Genomic DNA, 22,911 nt, shown 5'->3' with positions numbered 1-22,911 from the left:
AGCAGCTGTGGTTAAATCTGGGGATGTAATGATGGGAACCTTGTCTCTCTTAAGACTGTCCCTGAGACTGATAGCTCCAGAATTCTCGTATTCATATCACAGTCCTTCCTCTTGAACTCAGACTGTTTGTGGGCTTGTACTTCCTTGACAGCTGCCTTTGGCAAGGGTTTCTATTCTTTAGCAAGCTTGCTCCTCTTCTCTGATATTTTTTTTCATTTTAAATAGGTTCATGCAGTTTTCCAAGCTGATTTTTATTATTTCTCTGTTAACAATTATCACTGTGGAAACTTAATGAGTTTGGGTTGAGTTTGGGTTTATGGATTTATTTTTCCTTTTTTTTTGGCCACACCATGCAGCATGCAGGATCTTAGTTCCCTGACCAGGGATCAAACATGCATCTCCTGCAGTGGAAGTGCAGAGTCTTAATCACTGGACCACCAGGGAATTCCCTGGATTTATTTTTCTAAGAAGCCATGAGAGGACATTAAGTAGGAAGTGACATTCTGATTTTTGTTTTTAAAAGGATCATGTTGGGTGTTGTCAGTGATTGTAGAAGGGCAGGAGTGGAAGCAAGGACACCAAGTAAGAGATTATTGCAGGAGTCCAGGTGAAAGATGATGATGGCTTGGACTGAGTGGACGTAGTGGACACGGAGAGGAGTGGATGGATCCAAGATATGTTTTGGAGAGAGTTGACGGGACTTGCTGATGGATTGGACTGGGGTGGTGGTGACAGAAATGGAGAAATCAAGAATAAGCCCTAGATTGTTGCTTAAGCAACTGGGCAGGTATTCAGCCATGTTAGATTTGAGATGCCCATTTGAAATCCAAGTGGAGTGACTTTATAGGCAAATGGATACAAGAGTCTGGAGCTAGGGAAGGATTAATGCCAGGGTTGGAGATGCACAGTTATGAGCAATGGTTACATAAAGTTTTTAAGATCATGAGCCTAAATGAGACGATCTAAAGAATATTGAAAGAGAAAGGGGCCCAGGGCAAAAATCTGGGGATTCCAGTATTTAAAAGCTGTGCTGAGAAACAGCCAGCTAGAGCTTGACCACAGATGTCACAGAAAGCTCCCAATTTCCAACCATGACTTAGAAAGACCTACACAGTCGGGCCCTACTTAACCTTCCAATTTTCTCTTCCTACCACCAACTGCACACCAGCTCTTCTTGCCGTTTTTTGTTTCTTCCTCAGGGGTTTACACCCGCTTTAAAATGCTCTCCCTACTCTCCTCCCTTCTCAAGAATGGATCTCCTCAGAGCCCTGCCTAAAAATGTCAAGTCCTAAATGTGGCCTTTCCTCACCACCTAATCTGAAGTAGTCATTCATTCTCTCTAGCCATTATCCCATTTTAATTATATATAGAGAACGTGTCCCATCTTTTAACATTTGTCTTTTTGTCCATTTCTCACTACACTGAGAGCTCCATGAGAATTCGGACCTTGCCTGTCTTGCTCACTGCTGCTCCTGTAACACCTACAACAGCTCCTGACACATATAAGCCTCTCAAATATGTGTGAATGAAAGAATGAATGGATTTAGTGTGGAGGAATTCTCTTTCTAGAAGTTCTACAAATTGTAGATATTACTGGGTCTTTATTTGCCCACATATCAAAGACAAGAAACTTAGCATCTCCTAAGATGGTACTGCATCCCATGAGGAAAACAAAAAAGTATTTTCTAGCACAAACGTTAAACACAAATACATATTCATACTGCTTTGGACTGTTTTAAACATTGTGCCTTATAGGAAAGAAAAAAATCTATGTAGGGAAAAACAGTGAAGAAAATCTTTGAAAATAAAAGCTTCTGAATAAAAGTAGACCCGTTTTAGACTCTGAGTGCACAAAACAAGAAAACACAGGATTTATATGGTGGTGTGGAAGTGGGTAGGTTGGTGGTTGCAACTTCTTTCCAGGACTGAACAAACCTTTGTTCTTTCAGTGTAGATGCTTAGTCAAAGGCTGTGGGTTTTCAGAGCTGGGAGAGATGCTTGGAGAATGCTTGATCCAGCTTTATGGAGGAGGTCAGAGAGGAGTGGCCACCTGCCTAACCTCTCAGGTTTGGGGGAACCAAGCCTGGACCAGAATGTATGTCTTCTGAGCAACTCCCAATCCAGAGTTCTCTCCACTGGGCCAGGATCTCTCCCCAGCTCTGAACTTACTTATAGAAATGTATCAAAATCTTTCCCTCTTTTTTCAGAATTGGTAATCAGGGCGATTAAATTCTTTATAGAAATACTCTCAAGAATCTAAATTGTTAGTCGGCACCCTAACTCTACCCTCTCCTCCGCCTTGTCATTCCAACTAGCTCTTCTGTAGTCAGTCTTTTTCGTAGGCTTTCCCTCTCTCTGTCATAGCTCAGGGCCCGGTGCCGTACTTCTCCTACTCCAAAGTATCCCTAAAGCTCTCGTCTGATCTCATGGCTAACTACTCCCAAACTTATCTGCTGGTCTGACCATATCATTGAATTTAGACTTGTATATCCAATACCTACTTAACATTTCCACTTTGATGCTTAACGGGCATCTCAAACAATGTGTTAGACACTAAATTCTTGTCTCTATTCCACCATGTGTAATATGCCCCATCCCAGGTTTGCTCATCTCAGTAAATTGCAGCAATAGCTAAAGCCAAAAGCCTAGGATTCAGAACCGACTTCTCTTTCCTTTCCTTCTTCCAATTCATCAACAGGTCCTGTTATCCCTTTTAGGTTTTGGAATTCAGGTTTATATAATTGGACTAGGCATAATCCTTGGTTTGTAACACCCCACCATCATGGTCTGTGCATGATTCTATTAATTCATTTGTTCATGCATTTACTTTAAATGACAAATGAACCCATCATCCAATCCAGGGACTAGAACATTAACAATGATTTACTCACATATTTGCTGCTCTCAGTTCTCTCTCCTTATCTCCCCCTCACCCAAAGGTAACCCTATCCTGAACTTTATTACTATCTTGTGGTTTTTTATTAATAGTTTTGTCTCATATACACAGATGCCTAAACAATTGTTTTAGTTTTTGAACTTCATGAGAAAAGTATTATGCCATGTGTAGCCTTCTGAGTGTTTTACTTTTTCATTCAATTTATGTTGCTATGTTCCATGTGAGCACACAATACTTTACCCTCCTGTAGATGGACTTTGGGTTTTTCCCAGGACATTATTATATACGTATTCTGGGACACTTTGTGCAATTATTTCTCGAGTATGTGCCTAAGAGTGGAATTGCTAGGCTATGGGCAACTAATGTTCAACTTTTCAAATGAATGGTTTTTCAGTAGTAGATACACATTAACATTCCCATTAGCAATATGAGTAATCCTGTTGACTGAAATTCTCTTCAAAACTTGACTGTGTTGCATTTTTTAACTTTTGCTAGTTGGATAAATTTAAACATATCACTGAGGTCTTGACTTAGTTTATCTGATTATTAACAGAAATGAAAACCTCTTAATATGTGTTTGGCCCACATGCGCTTCCAATTCTGCGAAGGACCTGTTTCAGTCTTTCGGCCATTTTTCTGTTGTTTTTTTTTCTTATGGATTTGTAGAATTTCTGTATATATTCTTAATATTAATCGATATTGGTTATGAGTTTTGCAAATTTCTTCTTACAGTTTACAGTTTGGCTTTAATAGGTCTAAATTAATAATTTATAACAAAGCACTATTTTCTTTTACATTTATTTATCTTTCATGGTCTCTTTTGCTTCCAGTTTAAGAAGTCCTTCTTAAAGCAGGATCACGAAGATATTCACCTACGTTTTTGAAGTATGTTTCACCTATAGTTTTAACTATATTTTCTACATCAAAATTTCTAAAGTTTCAGGACACTTAAAACAGTTGTTTTTATGTATGGTGTGAAGAAGAGATCCAATTCTGTATATTCCTCTTTTTTTGTCAGCTCTGCTTAATAGTCCTATCATTGATCTACCATGCCTTCTCTGTCAATGTGAAATTTACACCTATGCATGGGTCTGCATTGGGGCTCTCTATTCTATTCCACTGGCCATTTTTCCTGTTTCTGCACTCACATCACACTCTTAAGTACTTCAGCCTTATAAGAAGTCCTTCTCACAGGACAAATTATCCATCCTTTCTTTTTCTTCAAAAGTGCCTTGGTCATTCTTCATCCTTCACCGCGTCACATAAATTTCATTTTGTCAATTCAAGGAGAAATGCTGGGATTTAGTTTGGAGATGCACTGAATCTATATATCAACTTGGAGAGAATTAACATCTTTCATATTGTCTTTCTATCCATGAACATAGGATCAATCTAGTCCTCCTTACTGTCTTTTAGTGAAGTTATTTAACTTTCTGTACACAGGTCTGTGTACAGATTACACAGTAATCTAACCAAATCTAATCTTTGGTTAGATTACTTAGCACTTTAGAATTATGTTTGCAATTGTTTGGTCTTAAAAAGTCTATTTTCTAATTGTTTGAGGTCGGTGTATGTAAGTATAATTCACAATTATATACTGATCCCTTATTTAGCCATCTAATAATTTGATGGAAGATGTTTTAAATTTCCTATGTAGATAATCACATCATAAGTAAATAATGACAGTTTACTTTCTCCTTTCCAATACCTTTATCTTCCTCATGGTGCTGCACTAACATTTATAGTACAATTCTGAATAAAAGTGAAGACAGTGGTCATCTTTATTCTGTTGTTCATTTCAAAGAGAATGTTTCTAATGTTTCCTCTCTTAGGGTGATGTTTATTATAGGATGCTTGAAGATACCCTTTACCAAGCTGAGAAGTACCCTTTCATCTACAGATTACTAAAAGTTATTAATTAATGAGTATTTTTATCAAATGTTTTTCTCCATCTATTGAGCAGATGGTTTTTCACTTTTATTCTGTAAATGCAGCAAATATTTATAAATTTTCTAATATACCATCTCTGTTTTCCTGTAATAAACACCACTTGCTCAGTAGATTACATTCAGTTTGCCTTTGCATATATATTCACGACAAAACGGGCCTATAATTTTCCTTTTTTGTATTGCCCCCATCTAGTTTTACTATCAGTTATATTGGTTTCTGATGTAGGAGACATTCTGTTCTCCAGAATATATCTAAGATTAGAATACCCATAAAGTTTGGTAAAACCACCTATGCCTAGAGTTTTCTTCACAGAAGGATTTCTAACTACTTCCTTTCCTTTAATAGTAGTAGTACTGCTCAGGCTTCTGACTTCTTCTTAACCAAAATATAACACATTTTTTTCTAGGAATTTTCCCTTTTGCCTAAATTTTGAAACTTATTGCCATGTTGTTCATAACATCCATTAGTATGTGCAGTGACATAGGCCTTTTCATTCCCAGTATGGGTTATTTGTACATTTTCTCTTTCTCCAGGATAAACTTGCCAGAAATTTTCGTCTATTTTGTTCATCTTTTCAAAGACTCAATAGCTTTGATAATCTTCTACTGCATTCTTGTTTTCTGTTTCTGCTCTTATCTCCTTCATCTTGTTCTCCTATAACTTAATTGGACACTCAGCTCATTTTAAAAATATAAATAAGGATTTAAAGCTATAAACTTTTCCTTGAAGCACTTTCTCTGTATCCTTGTAAGTTCTGATATTCATTATTAGTCAGCTCTTAGTATTTTTAAATTTCTCCATTTTTATTATTTCTATTTTCTCATTAAGTCTTCTTGGTGCACTCAATTTTTAGTATTATGTAAAACCCAACTCTATGTCTAATACTATTTTTGTCCTATCATGTTCTTTTCTGATAACAGTATAACCACTCTAGCTTTCTTTTGGTATTTTCCTGGCATCTTTTTTCCATTCTTTTATTCCAACATTTCCATGTCCTTATGCTTTGTTATCATATACTTTAATCCAACTTGACTATATTTTTACTTACTTTTTATTTCCGTATCATATTCTTTCTCTACTTGGTCTCTTCACTTTTAACTGATTATCTCCATTTTTCATCTAACAAGAACTTTAATATATCCCCATGCTCTCTGGTCTTCTTCCATTCCCATTGTGTTGATATTGTAAAGAATTTTAGTTCTAGATTGTTAAGGATCTACCTGAAGTTTTAAAATTTTCTTTAGCCTTACTTTTTATTCTTTTAAAGTTATCAACAAACTTTCTCTACGTATCTGATCACTTTTCTTCCCAAATCTCAAAGCATCTCCTGGATTTGTTTCTCTTTTAGTTTTAGTATTTTCTCCAAGTGTTTTCTTTTTTTTTAAAATTTATTTATTTATTGGCCATGCCATGCGGCATGCAGGATCCTAGCTCCCTGACCAGGGATCGAACCTGTGCCCCCTGCATTGGCAGCATGGAATCTTAACCACTGGACCACCAGGGAAGCTCCCCCAATTTTTTTTTTTTTCCAGCTGCGCTGGGTCTTTGTTGCTGTGCACAGGCTTTCTCTAGTTGCAGTGAGTGCGGACGACTCTTCGTTGAGGTGCACTGGCTTCTCATTGCAGTGGCTTCTCTTGTGGAGCACAGGCTCTAGGTGCATGGGCTTCAGTAGTTGCATCACACAGGCTCAGTAGTTGCGGCATGCGGGCTCTAGGGCATGCAGGCTTCAGTAGTTGTGGCGCGTGGGCTCAGGAGTTGTGGCTCGCAGATTCTAGAGCACAGGCTCGGTAGTTGTGGTACACGGTCTTAGCTGCTCCGTGGCATGTGGGATCTTCCCAGACCAGGGCTCAAACCCGAGTCCCCTGTAATGGCAGGCAGATTCTTCACCAGTGTGCCACCAGGGAAGTCCCCCCAAAGTGTTTTTAATTTGCATCTTTGTGTGGAAAATCTTCTGAAGCTTTGAAAGTCTGAGCACATGTTTATTATGCCCTCACATGAACTATCAAGACATAAAATTCAAATTTCTTTTCATGTTCAATTTCATATTCTTGAGCTGGGCATGGTAATGATGGTTTCTACCATACCATTCTCAAATATCCTTTTGTCTGTGCGCTTCCATCCATCCTGGTGACTGAGTCTTCTATACGTAAGGCTGACCAAACCTTTGAGACAGGACTGAAAGTAATACCACCTTCAGAACACCAGTTCTCTCACACACATCTGCTGTGAATATAAACTGGTTCAACTTTTCTAGATGGCAATTTGGCAATGCAGATCAAATATTTTAAAACACACATGTACCTTGCTTGACCCAACAATTTTACTTCTAGGCATCTACATGAAGGAAATAAGCCAACAATGTTCCAAGAAGTATACAAAAGGATCCTCATCACAGCATTATGACAAGAAAAAGAAATTTAAAACAAACTAATGTCCAAACACAATTAGTTAACATCCTATCATCAAAACCTTACATTGATCCAGATTTGTAGAATTTTTAAGTAAAAAAAAAAGAAAGTCTACTTTTTGTTTCAGAAATGTACATACATAGGTAGAAAATATCTGAAAGTCTATTCTTCAAAAATATTGAGTAGCTTTCTCTAGATGGAGGGACTAAAGTGGTTTCTCATTTCTTCTTTTTGCTTTTCCACACCATTTGTTTTACAATTTGAAACTGACAGATCGAGTGGCTCTGGGATCAGTGTATCCTTTGCAAGTATCACTCTTTCAACCCACACCCTTTCCAACTCCCCTGAGCACACATCAAACTCCTAATTTATCTTTATACCCTTTCAATGATTACTACAGTGCTCAATGTATGTAAAGTATAAATACACTACATCAAGATGTTCAAGAATGCATCTCTAGAATAAAATGTGATTGTCCTCTATTAATCACCATAATAAAGGGATTCTTTAAGTTACAGAGAACAGAATGAATAAAAGTAACTTTCTTTTCAGAAGAAATCTTTCTTTAAATAAAATGTTTTTCAATCCTAACATATAAAACAGACAAAAATAGAGTCATTGTAGTGGGGGGGGGGAGGAAGCTGATCCTGTTCACTTACCCTTCTCTTGTCTTTTGCAGGCTGCTATGAAGTTTGAAAACTACAATTCAATATATTCAGCTGACCCTATATATCATGTCAGAGCTAGAAGAGAAAGCAAAAATACACTCAATCTAATATTTATTTATTTAGCTTTTTTTTTGCAACTATAAATTACAATCACTAGTACACCTGTAATTCTTTATAGTGTGTTCAACTAAATAAGCAAACACAGCATAGGTCAGTTTAAAAGAAATCATAGTACTTTTCAGTGTAATTTGCAAAAGAGGGAAAAAGTCTTGGACCCACTCCTTGAAAGGAAATAAATATCAAGTAACCATAAAAATATTCAGTCATTTTCCAGGTCTTCAGGGAGGTTCATGCATGGTCCCAGGCAGAGCATCACAGTTCCTCTTTGAAATATCCCAGCTTTGCCAATGACATCTCTTTTCTCAACTGCATAACTTCCCAAAACATTTGATCAACTATACAAACAGAAAAGAGAAACACATAAATCATAAACTATTATCTTAATTATTTTTAATCTGTTTCACTGAAAATTTAAGATTAGCTGAAATGCCAGTTGGGCATCTCCTAATGATGTACCTAATGCTTAGACATGCTATCACTGCTTCACACTAACTTCTCCATGTACTTGTGAGCATCCCAGTTTTACGAATAAATAAGCAGTATTTACCAATTTTGCTACAACGATTTGTTAGATACTTCAATGACTGACTACCATTTTAGCCCAAAAGAAGGTAGGCATCTCAATGTCCTGAGTAACTGGCAATGCTGCTGCCTTCTTGAGTAACTACACTCAATGCTCAATTACACAAGAGTTATTATCTAACTTATGCATCTTCTTGCTATAGTTTGCTGTATCTTGGCCATTTTTCACTTTTCATTAAAACCAACAGAGTAAACAGGAAAAAAAAAGGAAAACAAGAGACAGCCCAGAGAACTTAGTAACATTCTTTGTGAGTAATAATAGGGAAAGATTCTGTGTATGGCTCAATTAGAAATAAAAATAAATGCAGAGGATGAACTGTAAATTTCAATTATCTGTGCTTCTGAAAGTCCCCTCTATAAGTGGGAAGAAATTTGCTCTATGTTTTAGATAATAAAAGGTCTCTCTCTGACATATTATCAGATTAGATTGATTTAGATCAGTGGTTCTCAACCTGGGAGAATGTGTCCCCAGGTGTGCATTTGGCAATGTCTGGATATATTTTTCATTACTAGCATCTAGTGAGTAAAGCCCAGGGATGCTATTAAACATCCTACAATGCACAAGACAGCCTCCCACAACAAAGAATTATCCAGTTTAAAATAATAATAGTACCAAGGCTGAGAAACCCTGCTTTATATTTAACTGCCTTAAATCCCTTTTAGCACAAGGCACAGATAATAAACAGATTGTAAAATTAACAGTAATTTACTACAAACCCACTCAGTATACAATGTGTAACAAATGCTGTGAAGTGAAAGGGTAAGAGGAACCAGACAAGATATCACTTTTATCACCATCACCACAACCACTCATGATCCCTTCTTCCTGTTTTCACAAAGTAGAGTACCTTTCATTCTTCCCTACAAAAACTTCTTTTTTCTTTTCTTTTTTTTTATTCAAACAGAAAGTCACAAAAATTATAATCATCCTCATCAGTTCACTCAGTCCCATGTAACTTTTTTTTCCATCTTGACCTTTTGTTAGCACTTTTATGAATTCATCAGTTTTCCATTAGAGTTCTGAAAATGCTCATTCATTCAGTTCAGCAGTATGGATGGATCAGTTACCAGAAACCTGTACTTGTCAGAGTCTTTTCCATGAATTCATTGAAGATGAAACCCTTTTATAGGAACATTTTTGCAAAAGCATCAGAGTACACCCAGAACTGTCTGTAAATGACAAAAGACTTAAAAATGACCATGGTTAAAGATCTGATGAAAGTTCATAATAATGCAATTGACAAGGAAATTTAGTTGTTTCTGAGACATACATTTTAAAGTAATAACTAGAATTATGACTTATAACATTATAGCAGCACAGATAAGATTTTTAGAAATTTCATGTAATGTCTGAAACATTTATATTAACATATTTCCATACAAATAACCCAAAGAAAGTTTAGTATTAGTTGTCTTTTTGTTTTTTTATACTGCAGGTTCTTATTAGTCATCAATATAATACACATCAGTGTATACATGTCAATCCCAATCGCCCAATTCAGCACACCACCATCCCCACCCCACCGCGGTTTTCCCCCCTTGGTGTCCATACGTTTGTTCTCTACATCTGTGTCTCAACTTCTGCCCTGCAAACCAGTTCATCCGTACCATTCTTCTAGGTTCCACATCCATGTGTTAATATACGATATTTGTTTTTCTCTTTCTGACTTACTTCACTCTGTATGACAGTCTCTAGATCCATCCATGTCTCAACAAATGACTCAATTTTGTTCCTTTTTATGGCTGAGTAATATTCCATTGTATATATGTACCACATCTTCTTTAACCATTTGTCTGTCGATGGGCATTTAGGTTGCTTCCATGACTTGGCTATTGTAAATAGTGCTGCAATGAACATTGGGGTGCATGTGTCTTTTTGAATTATGGTTTCCTCTAGGTATATGCCCAATAGTGGGATTGTTGGATCATATGGTAATTCTATTTTTAGTTTTTTAAGGAACCTCCATACTGTTCTCCATGGTGGCTGTACCAATTTACATTCCTACCAACAGTGCAAGAGGGTTCCCTTTTCTCCACACCCTCTCCAGCATTTGTTGTTTGTAGATTTTCTGATGATGCCCATTCTAAGTGGTGTGAGGTGATAGCTCATTGTAGTTTTGATTTGCATTTCTCTAATAATTAGTGGTGTTGAGCAGCTTTTCATGTGCTTCTTGGCCATCTGTATATCTTCTTTGGAGAAATGTCTATTTAGGTCTTCTGCCCGTTTTTGGGTTGGGTTGTTTGTTTCTTTAATACTGGGCTGCATGAGCTGTTTAAATATTTTGGAGATTAATCCTTTGTCCGCTGATTCGTTTGCAAATATTTTCTCCCATTCTGAGGGTTGTCTTTTCGTCTTGTTTATGGTTTCCTTTGCTGTGCAAAAGCTTTGAAGTTTCATTAGGTCCCATTTGTTTATTTTTGTTTTTATTTCCATTACTCTAGGAGGTGGATCATAAAAGATCCTGCTGTGATTTATGTCAAAGAGTGTTCTTCCTATGTTTCCCTCTAAGAGTTTTATAGTGTCCAGTCTTACATTTAGGTCTCGAATCCATTTTGAGTTTATTTTTGTGTATGGTGTTAGGGAGTGCTCTAATTTCATTCTTTTACATAAAACTTCTTTTTTTAACAAGGAGAAAAAATATGCTTGACAACACAAATCATCTGTTCTTCAGCTTAAATCATATTATCTACCAATAGGTATTAAAAAAGATTTAAATTTTATTAAAGTCATAAAAAGTACTGTATAGTTTAAAGACTGCTTTTATGCTCTGTGGCCTTTTGAAATTCAACGTTAATTAGAGACAGGTTTCACCTCTTTTCTTTTATGCATTAAAACCTAATTATATGGGATTATAAATAAATGACTATTTTCAACGTACTAGAGCTTGAAAACGCTAAACTAAGTTTTTATCAACACGACTGATTTTTCCAAAGAATTAAGATTCACTCGTTTACATGACAGAAAGATAGTAGGCATCTACTAGTTTTTAAGTATAAGAAAATTTTCAATGTTTAGAAAAACAAAAACAGGAAAATTTCCCACAACTTCAAATACAAAATTGGCATGGACTTGTCCCTAGCCTAGTATCTGCTATTTCTGTTTTAAAACAATGATACATATTTAAAGAAAAAACACAAAACAAACACTGCTTTTGAGCTGTCAGGCCATATTAGTTTCTACGCCTGGTATTTAAGACATTCGGCTATAAAACCATAAGTAATCATGAAAGACTACATTAAAAATGCCATGAAAGACTACATTAAAAAATATCCAGCAGAGTCCTGGGCTGACTATCCTGGATATATCATCCGCATGTCTCAGCTGATTTAGAACACAGTCATCTTTATTCCACTCAGAACTATGCTCAGGACTGCTTTATTAACTTACACATGATAGTAGAAAAATACAGAAAAAAATTTATTGTTAGTGCCTTGTGGGTTCCAGTAATTAAAATAAATCTGGGGAATTCCCTGGTGGTCCAGTGGTTAGGACTCTGCACTTCCACTGCAGGGGACATGGGTTTGATCCCTGGTCAGGGAACTAAGATCCCACATGCCACGTGGCATGGCCAAAACTAAAAAATCTATTAAAAAATAAATAAAATAAAATAAATCTGACCATGTCTAGAGCTTGTTCATTTTTATTTCTTAAGGAGTAAATTCAATGGGCTTTATGCTCCTCTCACACTTACCATCTGGTTTATCATATACCCCTTAAAAGTTAAAACTGATCCTGCTTAAAATTAGAGTAAAATGAGGCAAATATAAGGATTAAATACAACATGTTTAAAAGATGCATTTGTTCCCAAATTCTTCACACATTTTATTAGACCTACAAAAGAGATTCAATAAAAATGTACCAATGATAAAGCTGACTTGCGCTTACTATTATGTTCCATACTTTTTACTGAATTTCATGCAAATATTTTATAATGAATTAAGAACACTCACCATCCTGCTGTTTCACAAGTCCCTGTTGAATATATCGAATATACGTGAAAAAGTTACATACAGAAGTGATCTATGCCAAAAAGAAAAAAAAATGTTAAACAGTCAAATATCTCACATCAAAGCAAGCTTTATTAAAACTTGTGGTTAATCAGGAGCAACTAAGCCCGTGCGCCACAACTACTGAGCCTGAGCTCTAGAGCCTTTGAGCCACAACTACTGAGCCCATGAGCAACAACTACTGCAGCCTGCGCACCCAGAGCCCATGCTCTGCAACAAGAGAAGCCACCACAACTAGAAGCCCGCGCAGCACAACGAAGAGTAGCCCCCACTCGCCGCAACTAGAGAAAGCCCACGCGCCGCAACAAAGACCCAATGCAGCCAAAAATAAATAAATTAATTAAAAAAAGAAATTTGTGGTTAAATTACTTACCCTGTATCTGCAAAAAGGAGAAATATAATAATAATTGCTTGAGTCCCCTAATTTAATTCTGTGTTTACAGGACTTACTCTGACCTGTGAGAGCACATTTTCTGTAAAACAAGGATAAATTTTAGTTTTTTAAATTAAAAGCATTTTGCCTCTACCTTCTGGACAAGTTGTATATTCATTAAGACAACTAATATCTGAGAACCGACCATGTACCAGGCACTTTGTGATGCTGGACTATAATGATGAAAAAGACAAAAGCCCTGCCCTTTGGGGCTTACATTCTAGTATAAGCTTACAGACATAGCTTTAACCATGGTTCTAGAAATAGAAGCTAAATGTGTTCATATATGTCCTGGGGCACATTTACAAATGAGTAATCAGCTGCAGGGCAGCTCTCAGCTTTCCATTGGGACTTCAACTTCTCTCTCAGTTGAAAAAAACTTAAAAGTGACTGCTTAGGTCTCAAAACATGTTATTGACAGCTTTGCAGGAGAACAGCTTCCAGATGGGATGCTTTTTGGTGTGTTGGGTTGGTGCATATGCATTTAACGTGGCACCTAGGCCTAAGAAGTACAAAGGAATAAGCTACCGTACAAATACACCGAATCTTAACAATTACACCAAGGGTACACTACATTTAGACATACCAACCTTTCTCTTTGAATACTACAACATGTAAAATTTGGTATGAGGGCTTTCTGGCTGCGATTAGGCTGAAAGCCTCTTTTTTTTTTGCCACACCACTTGGCATGTGGAATCTCAGTTCCCTGACCAGGGATTGAACCTGCACTCCCTGCACTGGAAGTGCAGGGTCTTAACCACTGGACTGCCAGGGAAGTCCCCCTGAAAGCCTCTTGAGAACAGTAAATGTATTTTATTCATCTTTAAATGCCTGGCACCAAGCATGGCCCGGCACACAGCAGACATTCAATGACTGTTGGTTAAGTGACAGGCCACCCGTCACTCCACTGCTCAACAGGATCAGGCTGGACTCACAGCAGCCCAGGTGTCAACCTCCTAAATTAGAAGCTTGACTGAAGATAGCTATCATTCCTTGTCAATGCAAAATTAGTGTAGCTCTAAGTAACATAAAGTGGCCAATAGCATTTTATACAACATTATAAATTATATAATAAAGAAAAATATATTAAATGAACGTTAATTTTCAGCTATACTTACCAGAAATATGATACAAATGTGCCTCCATATTAAGCAAACACACGGAGAATGTGCATTTAAAAGGGTAATTCTGGAAGTGGCCATTCAAATCACAAAAGAATTCTTACCTTTTCAAAGAGATTTAGCCTCATTGTTCCTTTATTAGAAAATTCCTTTAATGATCTATAACAATATTTAAAAGTACTAACTACTAGCTTGGGGAGGATAGACAATCAAGAAATTTAAGGCACAAGTGGTAAAAGTCTTTGGAACTATACTATTTTAAGCACAATTTACACAAGAGAAAAAAGTAACCATCAAACTGATAAAAATCACCTTTTGGAAGCAGACATACCTGTTTGTCTACTATTTTTCTAATTTTGAAAGGACTCAGGTAAAGTGGTTTTAAGTATCAACTTTTAAAATAATAAAAAAGTGTTTAAGTTATCTCATTTCTAAAGCCAATATATTTTTATTTGAGCCAGGATTCAACACTAAGTCTTCTGACCTCTAATTCCAATGTTTTTTTTAACATGCCACACTACCTCAGTATCCCTTAACAGCTCTAGTCCCAACATTTCAAATCCTTGCTTGCCATTTTCACTTAGGGATGTCAACGTGTCTAAATCTAGACGTATCATCTTGTTTCCAAAACCAGAGCCCTTCCTACTGATGTCCAAAAGCTCACGGTATCCCTCTAATCAGTCACCTCTAATTCCTTTTTTTCACATCTTCCCTCTCCATACACTCACCATCCTCTGAACACACTGTTTTCTTGTTCCTTTATTCAGTCATATGCACTGTTCCTTATCTCCCCAATTCCACCCATGCTTCAAAAGCCCAGATCAAATCAAATCCCAAGAACAGTCCCTGATCACCACCAGTAGAATGATCTTGCCTTCCACAAAATTCCCCGAGCACTGTGCCATTCGTTTAGTGTTTATCTTGATAACCTCATCCACAAGAGCCATACTTCACGTTTCATAAAAGAGGACAACGTCTTCTTTAGTATTCTCCACACAATATGCACCACAAACACCTTGGTTTCTGGCCCCATGCCCACAAGAACAACAATATTCTTAACGATGTAAATTATTCTCTAAACCTAATCTGTATAATTATTTTACTAAAATACTGTAAAAACCTACTTTAACTGAGACTCTGATTTGTTATCATTTGCACATGTTTAATGTGTGATATATAATGCAAGTATAAATTTAAAATCCTACAGTAAAAACTGCTATATTTAAAATAAGGTATAACATAGAAACTAAAAGTACAAAAAGTATTAATGACCAGGATAAAAATACCCAGGTGTTTGTTGAAGGATAGAATTTAGGAATGAAAATCTCTTCCCCAAAATTCAGAGGCCACCATACTACAGGTGTGGCATGGGGGAGTGTCAAACAGGACATAACTCTAGGTAGACGTGTGGCTCACAGAGCAAATACAGGATTAAGTTACCCAAATACCAACACTGTGTGATGCTGCTGAGAGTGTGACGTGCATAACAGGAAACAAGAACTACACAACTCCTACGACTGGCTTTAACAGACCTAGTAGTTAATCTCAACCAGCTATTTCCTCCTCTGCCTTCAAAATGGCCTGATGGGATTCAATTATTGCTTGCTGTGAGCTCTCTCGGGCTCTTCGGTCCCCTATACCGATCTAGTTCTTCACCACCAACTAAGCAGCTTCCTCAAAATCTTTTGAAGTCACTTTTTAAACAGCTGTGGCAAACGTTTTATGTACTGTTGGTTTCAGTCTTTCCTCCTCCCAGGACCAGTTGGAAGACAGCTTGCCCTGCTACGAAGTGTGGGAGTCACCCCTGAAGGTATAAAACTGCCAAATATCTCTCACATATGGGAGACAGAGCTGTTTACTTACCAAAGTGAGAAAGTTTTATAGCAAGAGTAGTAAAGGATAGGACTAACCAAGCCTTCTGGTACCCTGTTTTCATGCTTGGTAAGACTTGGTCTAATTCACTGTCTTCTCAAACTATTTTTGATGGCAAGCCTCAAAAAGAAATAATTTACACAAAAGCCCAGAACACACAGCTGTACATATAAGTATAACAAACAAAAATTCTGCTTATGACCCACTAAAGAGATTTCATAATCAACTAATGGATTATAACATGCGGTTTTTAAAGAAGTTTCTAACACCTGATCTACCTGGATCCCACATATACGTTTGTAATTAGAAGGGCTCTCCACTGATGCTAAATTTGAAATCCCCACACTGCCCAGGGATTGGTCTTTGGGCTGCACAGACTTTAAATAGAAAACTGACAAGAGATTTAACATTTAAAACCAGAAAATATTAAATAACTACAACACATAAAATTTTAAAAGCTCAGTATCTTCCCTAAGACATGGTTTTGAAAACATACTTTGGTCCTCCACATTCAACTGCAGACGCTTTCACAAATCGAATAGGTTGTAGTCCCACTGGTTCAATGCTTAGAGTATTGTTTTCCACAGCCTCCAGAACAGCCGAAGCCAACTTCAAAAAAAACAAAGAAGTATTAGATGCTATGCTGGCAGGAAAATATAAAAATTCTATTCTATAATAAACTGGTTTTTAAAAACTATTTCTCCCAAGGTCCACTAGATTTGCCTTAGCTAATGAAAAAGAAGGAAACCACATAATCTCGGTTTGAATTCTTTTATAATTCAAACATTGTTATGAAAGGCAATTCAGTTATAGCTAAATAACTTTTATTATCTAGAAGGAGATTAAAGACATTAATTCCACGCCACCCCTTACCCACAATTAACATCCACTGGTTACGTCACTTCACAATGAATATCCTAAGGCTTTATTTTGCTAAATTTATGCATTATTTTTTCCTATTGGTCATTCATAACACAGCAATATGTGTTAATTATAGCTATATATTTACTGATCATGTATTTATGTGCACAAGAGTCTACAAAAGAATTAACTGAGTTATCAAATATTAAATGCCCAGATGGAGACAGTAGTAACTGATAAACAATTGATGAAACAGACAAATTTCATTCTGGCAAGATTACTCATACTGAACAGCCTACCTAAAACCAGAGCCACAATGACTGACATATCTACATATCAAAAGCATTTTACCGTTCATCTTAACTTTTCCTTACAAGCAGTGTTATATAATTAAATCCTCTAAAGACTTAACAAAAGACTCTTAGGATTAACTTTCTCAAACACTGATTAACAGGATATTTGTAGACAAACTTTCCACATGTAAGAACAAATTAAAATTATGACCTTACATTTGTATACTGCCGTGTAGTATTTTAAAAAAAAATTTTTCTATCTACTTAATTCACTTCATTTTATCTTAACAATCCTGTGACACAGGCAAGGAAGGCATTTTTTCCCCCTGTTTTAAAGATGAAGAAACTAATTAGGACTTCTTTTTAATCACATACAGATAAACCCAACAAACACTTTAGAGTGTACATAACTTCCCTTGCACTGAACCTTGGACTAAAAATTAAGTCCTACCCCCTTACATATTTAATACTTCACTCCAATGCAACACACTGCAGCATAAGTGATCCTCTGCTCAAATAAGGAAAGAGGTTCAGTAAGGGAATGCCAAGAAATTATTACGATCCTAATATGGAATGGATAAAATGGTAAAATATGACACTTTATAACTTATTTATGTAAGAGATATTAAAATATGTAACATGACTTAGTAAAAGATATAGGAACAACTCTAATGCATTTCTGTTAAAATGTGTTTTTAATTACCTCACTTTTTGAGAAGGTTAAACATGGAAAAATATCTTCCTGATAGATTTTGTCTAAGAAAGGACATGTTCTGTCCATTATGGGCTCATCCTTCCAAGATCTGAATTCATTATACAGGGATAAGTCAGCCTGACAAAAGAAAACACAAAATAACTTTTTAAAAAGTACAAACATAAAATAACTTTATAAAACTGAAACCTAATTTAAATATTACTGAAAAAGAAATACTCTTTATTTAAAATAATAATTGAACCATTCTTGATTAGTTATAATACACAGTTGTAATTTTTCTTTTTTTTTAACTGAAGTATAGTTGATTTACAATATTGTGTTAATTTCAGGTATATAACAAAGTGATTCAGTTATACATATATTTTTCAGATTCTTTTCTATTATAGGTTATTACAAGATACTGAATATAGCTCCCTGTACTATACAGTAAATTCTTGTTGTTTATTTTATATATAGTAATGTATGTCTGTTAATCCCATACTCCTAGTTTATCCCTCCCCCGTCCTTTCCCCTTTGGTAACCGTAAGTTTGTTTTCTACGTCTGTGAGTCTGTTTCTGTTCTGTAAATAAATTCATTTGCATCTTTTTTTAGATTCCACATATAAGTGATATCATATTTGTCTTTCTCTTTCTAACTTACTTCACTTAGTATGATAATCTCTAGGTCCATCCATGTTGCTACAAATGGCAATATTTCATTCTTTTTTATTGCTGAGTAATATTCCATTGCAGCAATTTTTCTTTTCTTCTTCTTTTTTTTTTTGCGGTACGCGGGCCTCTCACTGTTGTGGCCTCTCCCGTTGCAGAGCACAGGCTCCGGACGCGCAGGCTCAGTGGCCATGGCTCACGGGCCCAGCTGCTCCGCGGCATGTGGGATCCTCCCAGACCGGGGCACGAACCCGTGTCCCCTGCATCGGCAGGCAGACTCTCAACCACTGCGCCACCAGGGAAGCCCCGCAATTTTTCTTTTAAAAAAACAATCCAAACTCCCAAATGACTAGCTGGCACTTTTCAATGTATCCACTATGGTGTCCAAGGACACTACTATTATCCACCTCGCCAAAAAAAAATAATAGCAATGTTGGAGCTCCCCTTAAGATACAAGTGCAGGGCTTCCCTGGTGGCGCAGTGGTTGAGAGTCCGCCTGCCGATGAAGGGGACACGGATTCATGCCCCGGGCCAGGAAGATCCCACATGCCGCGGAGCGACTGGGCCCGTGAGCCTTGGCCGCTGAGCCTGTGCTCTGCAACGGGAGAGGCCACAACAGTGAGAGGCCCACGTATCGCAAAAAAAAATTAAAAAAAAAAGATACAAGTGCACACTGTTCTGAATACAAAAGATGATAAGTCTTTTGTGAAAATAATCAAAAAGTAATTTGGAGCCAAGTTAATTAAATAAAGTGTTTGAGGGGCTTCCCTGGAGGCGCAGTGGTTAAGAATCCACCTGCCAATGCAGGGGACATGGGTTCAAGCCCTGGTCCGGGAAGATCCCACGTGCCGCGGAGCAACTAAGCCTGTGCGCCGCAACTACTGAGCCTGTGCGCCTAGAGCCCATGCTTCGCAACGAGAAGCCACCACAATGAGAAGCCTGCATGCCACAACGAAGAGCAGCCTCCTCTCGCTGCAACTCTAGAAAGCCCGCGCAGCAACCAAGACCCAACGCACACAAAAATAAATTAATTAAATAATTAAAAAAAAAGAATTTAAAAATAACATGTTTGAATAAACAGAGACTGACTAAACCGTGAAACCTCGTTTGGGGTCAAAAGTGACACCAATTCTTCTGCTATTACCTTAAGGCATTTCCAAAAGAATTTCCAAAATATTTACTGTATAAGCCGCAAGACTAAAAGCAGCACACACATAGCCTCCTAAATAGACTATCTTAAAATATAACATTTATTTAGATTGTTTTGGCATTTCAACATCCAGTATCTACCATCTGAATTATCTGTAATGATCCAGGCTGGCACCCACCTTCCTATTCACTCTTCCAGTTGTCCTTTCTCTACCCATCCAATTTAATAAATTTTCCCAAGTATTCTTCTCTACAGATTCCCTCAGCCCAGCTCAACACTACCTGTCAACATACAAAGCTACATCCACCCACAGCCACCCAAACACAGAGTAGTGTCTCTCACTCGCCTGGCACTCTAAGCCAGAAGCACTGGATACGCTATAAATGAAGCACTGACTGCAGCTATGGCCTCTAGCACAGCTCAATCAGATGTGCAGGGAGTCTACACAAAAGTAACAAAAGGCTGACTGTACCCCAGGTTTCCTACAGACTTTCCTTTAAGGTGTATAATGGCAATCTCAATGTGAATATTTTTCATCCCAATCCATAAATTCCTTGAATCAAAGCTAAAGGTGAAAGGATAAAAATATTAGCAGATAAGTAATACTTACATTTTCAAATTCACTTTCTTTGTAAAGTCTACCCTTTGATGGATATAAAGCTCAAAGTAGGTAAGTAGTGTTCTAAGGAAAGATTCTAGATTAAAGGCAGTAATTAATTTATTAAGAGCTGACTCTGTCAGGAACTATGGTAAGCACTTCACAAACATTTAATCCTAAAAGCTGAGCAAGATAAATATTATAATCTCCATTTATTGACAAGGAAACTAGGGTTTAGAGAAATAAAATAACTTGACCAAGGTTACAGAGCAAGAAATCAGTAAAAGTTGACATCTGGGTGACTTGATCTCAAAGCCTTGCCTCATTACATGTGTGTGCATGCATGCACGTGTGTTTTAAATGCTTTCAGAAGATACGTTATGACCAAATGCCCCCATCACATTTTCTGCAGAAACATGGACATGTTTCATTTTCCTTCCAATTGTTAGATCGTTTTCTAAGACTTACACAAGTCAAATTTATGTGTTTCCGCTGTCTAATGAAACTATTTGACAAGTTTTTCACGTGTATCAGAAAACAGGATATATGTGGAAAGCAAAAAGTTATATACTGCCTATTCATATGTTAAGGAATTTTGTAAATTAAAAACAAAACTTTAAAATTTTCCATGAGAAAATATTTAAATTTTCTTAGTGTAGACAATAGGGAAAAAAGGTACATAATTACACACACTGAGAAACCATAGCAAAAATACAAGTTGTACCAAGCAATGAAAAATGCTATCTAGGGCTTCCCTGGTGGCACAGTGGTTAAGAATCCACCTGCCAATGCAGGGGACACAGGTTCAATCCCTGGTCTGGGAAGATCCCACATGCCGTGGAGTAACTAAGCCCGTGCACCACAACTACTGGGCCTGCGCTCTAGAGCCCACGAGCCACAACTACTGAGCCCACGTGCTACAACTACTGAAGCCCACACGCCTAGAGCCTGTGCTCCACAACAAGAGAAGCCACCACAATGAGAAGGCTGAGCACCACAATGAAGAGCAGCCCCTGCTTGCTGCAACTAGAGAAAGCCTGCGCACAGCAACGAAGACCCAACGCAGCCAAAAAATAAATACTATCTAAATTGAAAGAAATCAGAATTAAAGTTATGACTAAAAAAGCTTCTTAAATATTTAATAGAAACCAATGTGAATTTCAGATTTTGTCACATTCAGATTTGACCAAGTACTGAACTTCTCTCTCACTAGCATCTTTTTAATTAATAACTAAAAATGCAATTCAATTAAAATAAGTAACAACCTTGGTTATTCAATTTAATAAACTCCTGGCTTCCATGCAAAAATCTGAACAAGCACACACAGCTTCTTGATGAATAATGATGAACCTGAATTCACAATGTAAAATATAGTTTTTAAGAAAAAAATGGGAGAAGGCTGCTCATTAATTAGTGATCAATCCCCTTGGAAATGTTTTCTCATCATATGTAAGTAAAAACTATTTTACTCAAAACACCTCAAAAAGGGGCTTCCCTGGTGGCGCAGTGGTTGAGAGTCCGCCTGCCGATGCAGGGGATGCGGGTTCATGCCCCGGTCCGGGAAGATCCCGCATGCTACGGAGCGGCTGGGCCTGTGAGCCATGGCCACTGGGCCTGCGTGTCCAGGGCCTGTGCTCCGCAACGGGAGAGGCCACGACAGTGAGAGGCCCGCGTACCGCAAAAAACAAAAACAAAAACAAAAATCCTCAAAATATTTCCAGTTATTATCTCAGTTATCTTTATAACATATCTTTAAAAATGATAAGGCTACCATTAGTTTTATTTTTTGTTGCTTAATTATCTGAACTCTAGGACTACCTTACTGATACAAAATTCTGCTTCTCCCAGAATTTAAGTAAAAGCAATGTGCCATTCTTCAAGAAAATCACCTAAATATTTTCACACATTCTTATATTCATATTTTGCTAGAGCACCCTAGCAATAAATTTTGACTAGTCATAGCATTAAAGCCACCCACTCTCCTTTATACAACACATGACAGTTTGCTCCCTAAATGAAATATCGAGATTAAGAAACTTACCAAGTTTCCAGCAGGTACTCCAAAGTCAGCCAGGTAGAGAAGGGAAATGAAGAATCCCTGAAAGCAGCCAGCTCTAGATAATGCCTCCCCCATCTTAATACTGAATATTTTGTACTAAAAATTTTGCTGGCAAAAATCATAACCAACACCTCAGTGATGAGAATTAATAAGTATCAACAGAGTCAGAGGGGACAGTCCTGGACGAGTTACCTCTTTGCAGTCTTTTACAATTGGCTGTATCACACTGAGGTCCTGATGACTGCCACTCATAGCACTGCTTGTACTTTTATTTCTTGTATGCCCCTTTTTAAAATGTGTCTTTCCACCTGGCAGAGGCTCTTGTGTAGGTGATGTTGGAGAACTGGACAATACAAGTGTCTTCAATGCAGCTACTTCAGCTTGAAGTACATCAATCTTGAAAAGAAATCAACACAGTCACATACACTGAATATGTTTTATGACAGATGCAGCTAAATGTTAGCAATTTGGTTACTTTCAAAGATGAAATATAAGTTTAATCTGTATTTCCTATGGATTAATAAAAGGA

General features: G+C 37.1%; 1 protein-coding gene across 3 annotated transcripts in view; it reads right to left on the bottom strand.

Annotated features, from left to right (window-relative positions):
• Window positions 1-7,184: 7,184 nt before the first annotated feature.
• RAB3IP (RAB3A interacting protein) overlaps window positions 7,185-22,911 on the bottom strand; it is a 50,510-nt gene continuing 34,783 nt past the window's right edge. For 2 of the 3 annotated variants that reach the window (XM_082666629.1, XM_082666630.1), the window contains exons 6-11: window positions 22,575-22,778; window positions 17,916-18,044; window positions 16,555-16,667; window positions 13,006-13,105; window positions 12,576-12,645; window positions 7,185-8,377 (exon numbers count right to left, since the gene is read on the bottom strand). In XM_082666629.1, coding sequence (XP_082522755.1) covers window positions 8,295-8,377; window positions 12,576-12,645; window positions 13,006-13,105; window positions 16,555-16,667; window positions 17,916-18,044; window positions 22,575-22,778 — 699 coding nt within the window. In that variant the 3' untranslated portion in view covers window positions 7,185-8,294. The remainder of the gene's footprint in view (window positions 8,378-12,575; window positions 12,646-13,005; window positions 13,106-16,554; window positions 16,668-17,915; window positions 18,045-22,574; window positions 22,779-22,911) is intronic. The other variant, XM_082666631.1, reaches the window with a different exon arrangement.

The sequence above is a fragment of the Grampus griseus genome (genome assembly GCF_964374135.1).
Source record: "Grampus griseus genome assembly, chromosome: 11".
Taxonomy (NCBI): domain Eukaryota; kingdom Metazoa; phylum Chordata; class Mammalia; order Artiodactyla; family Delphinidae; genus Grampus; species Grampus griseus.
Note: the sequence above shows the minus strand (reverse complement) of the source record. Positions and strands in the feature narration are given on the sequence as shown.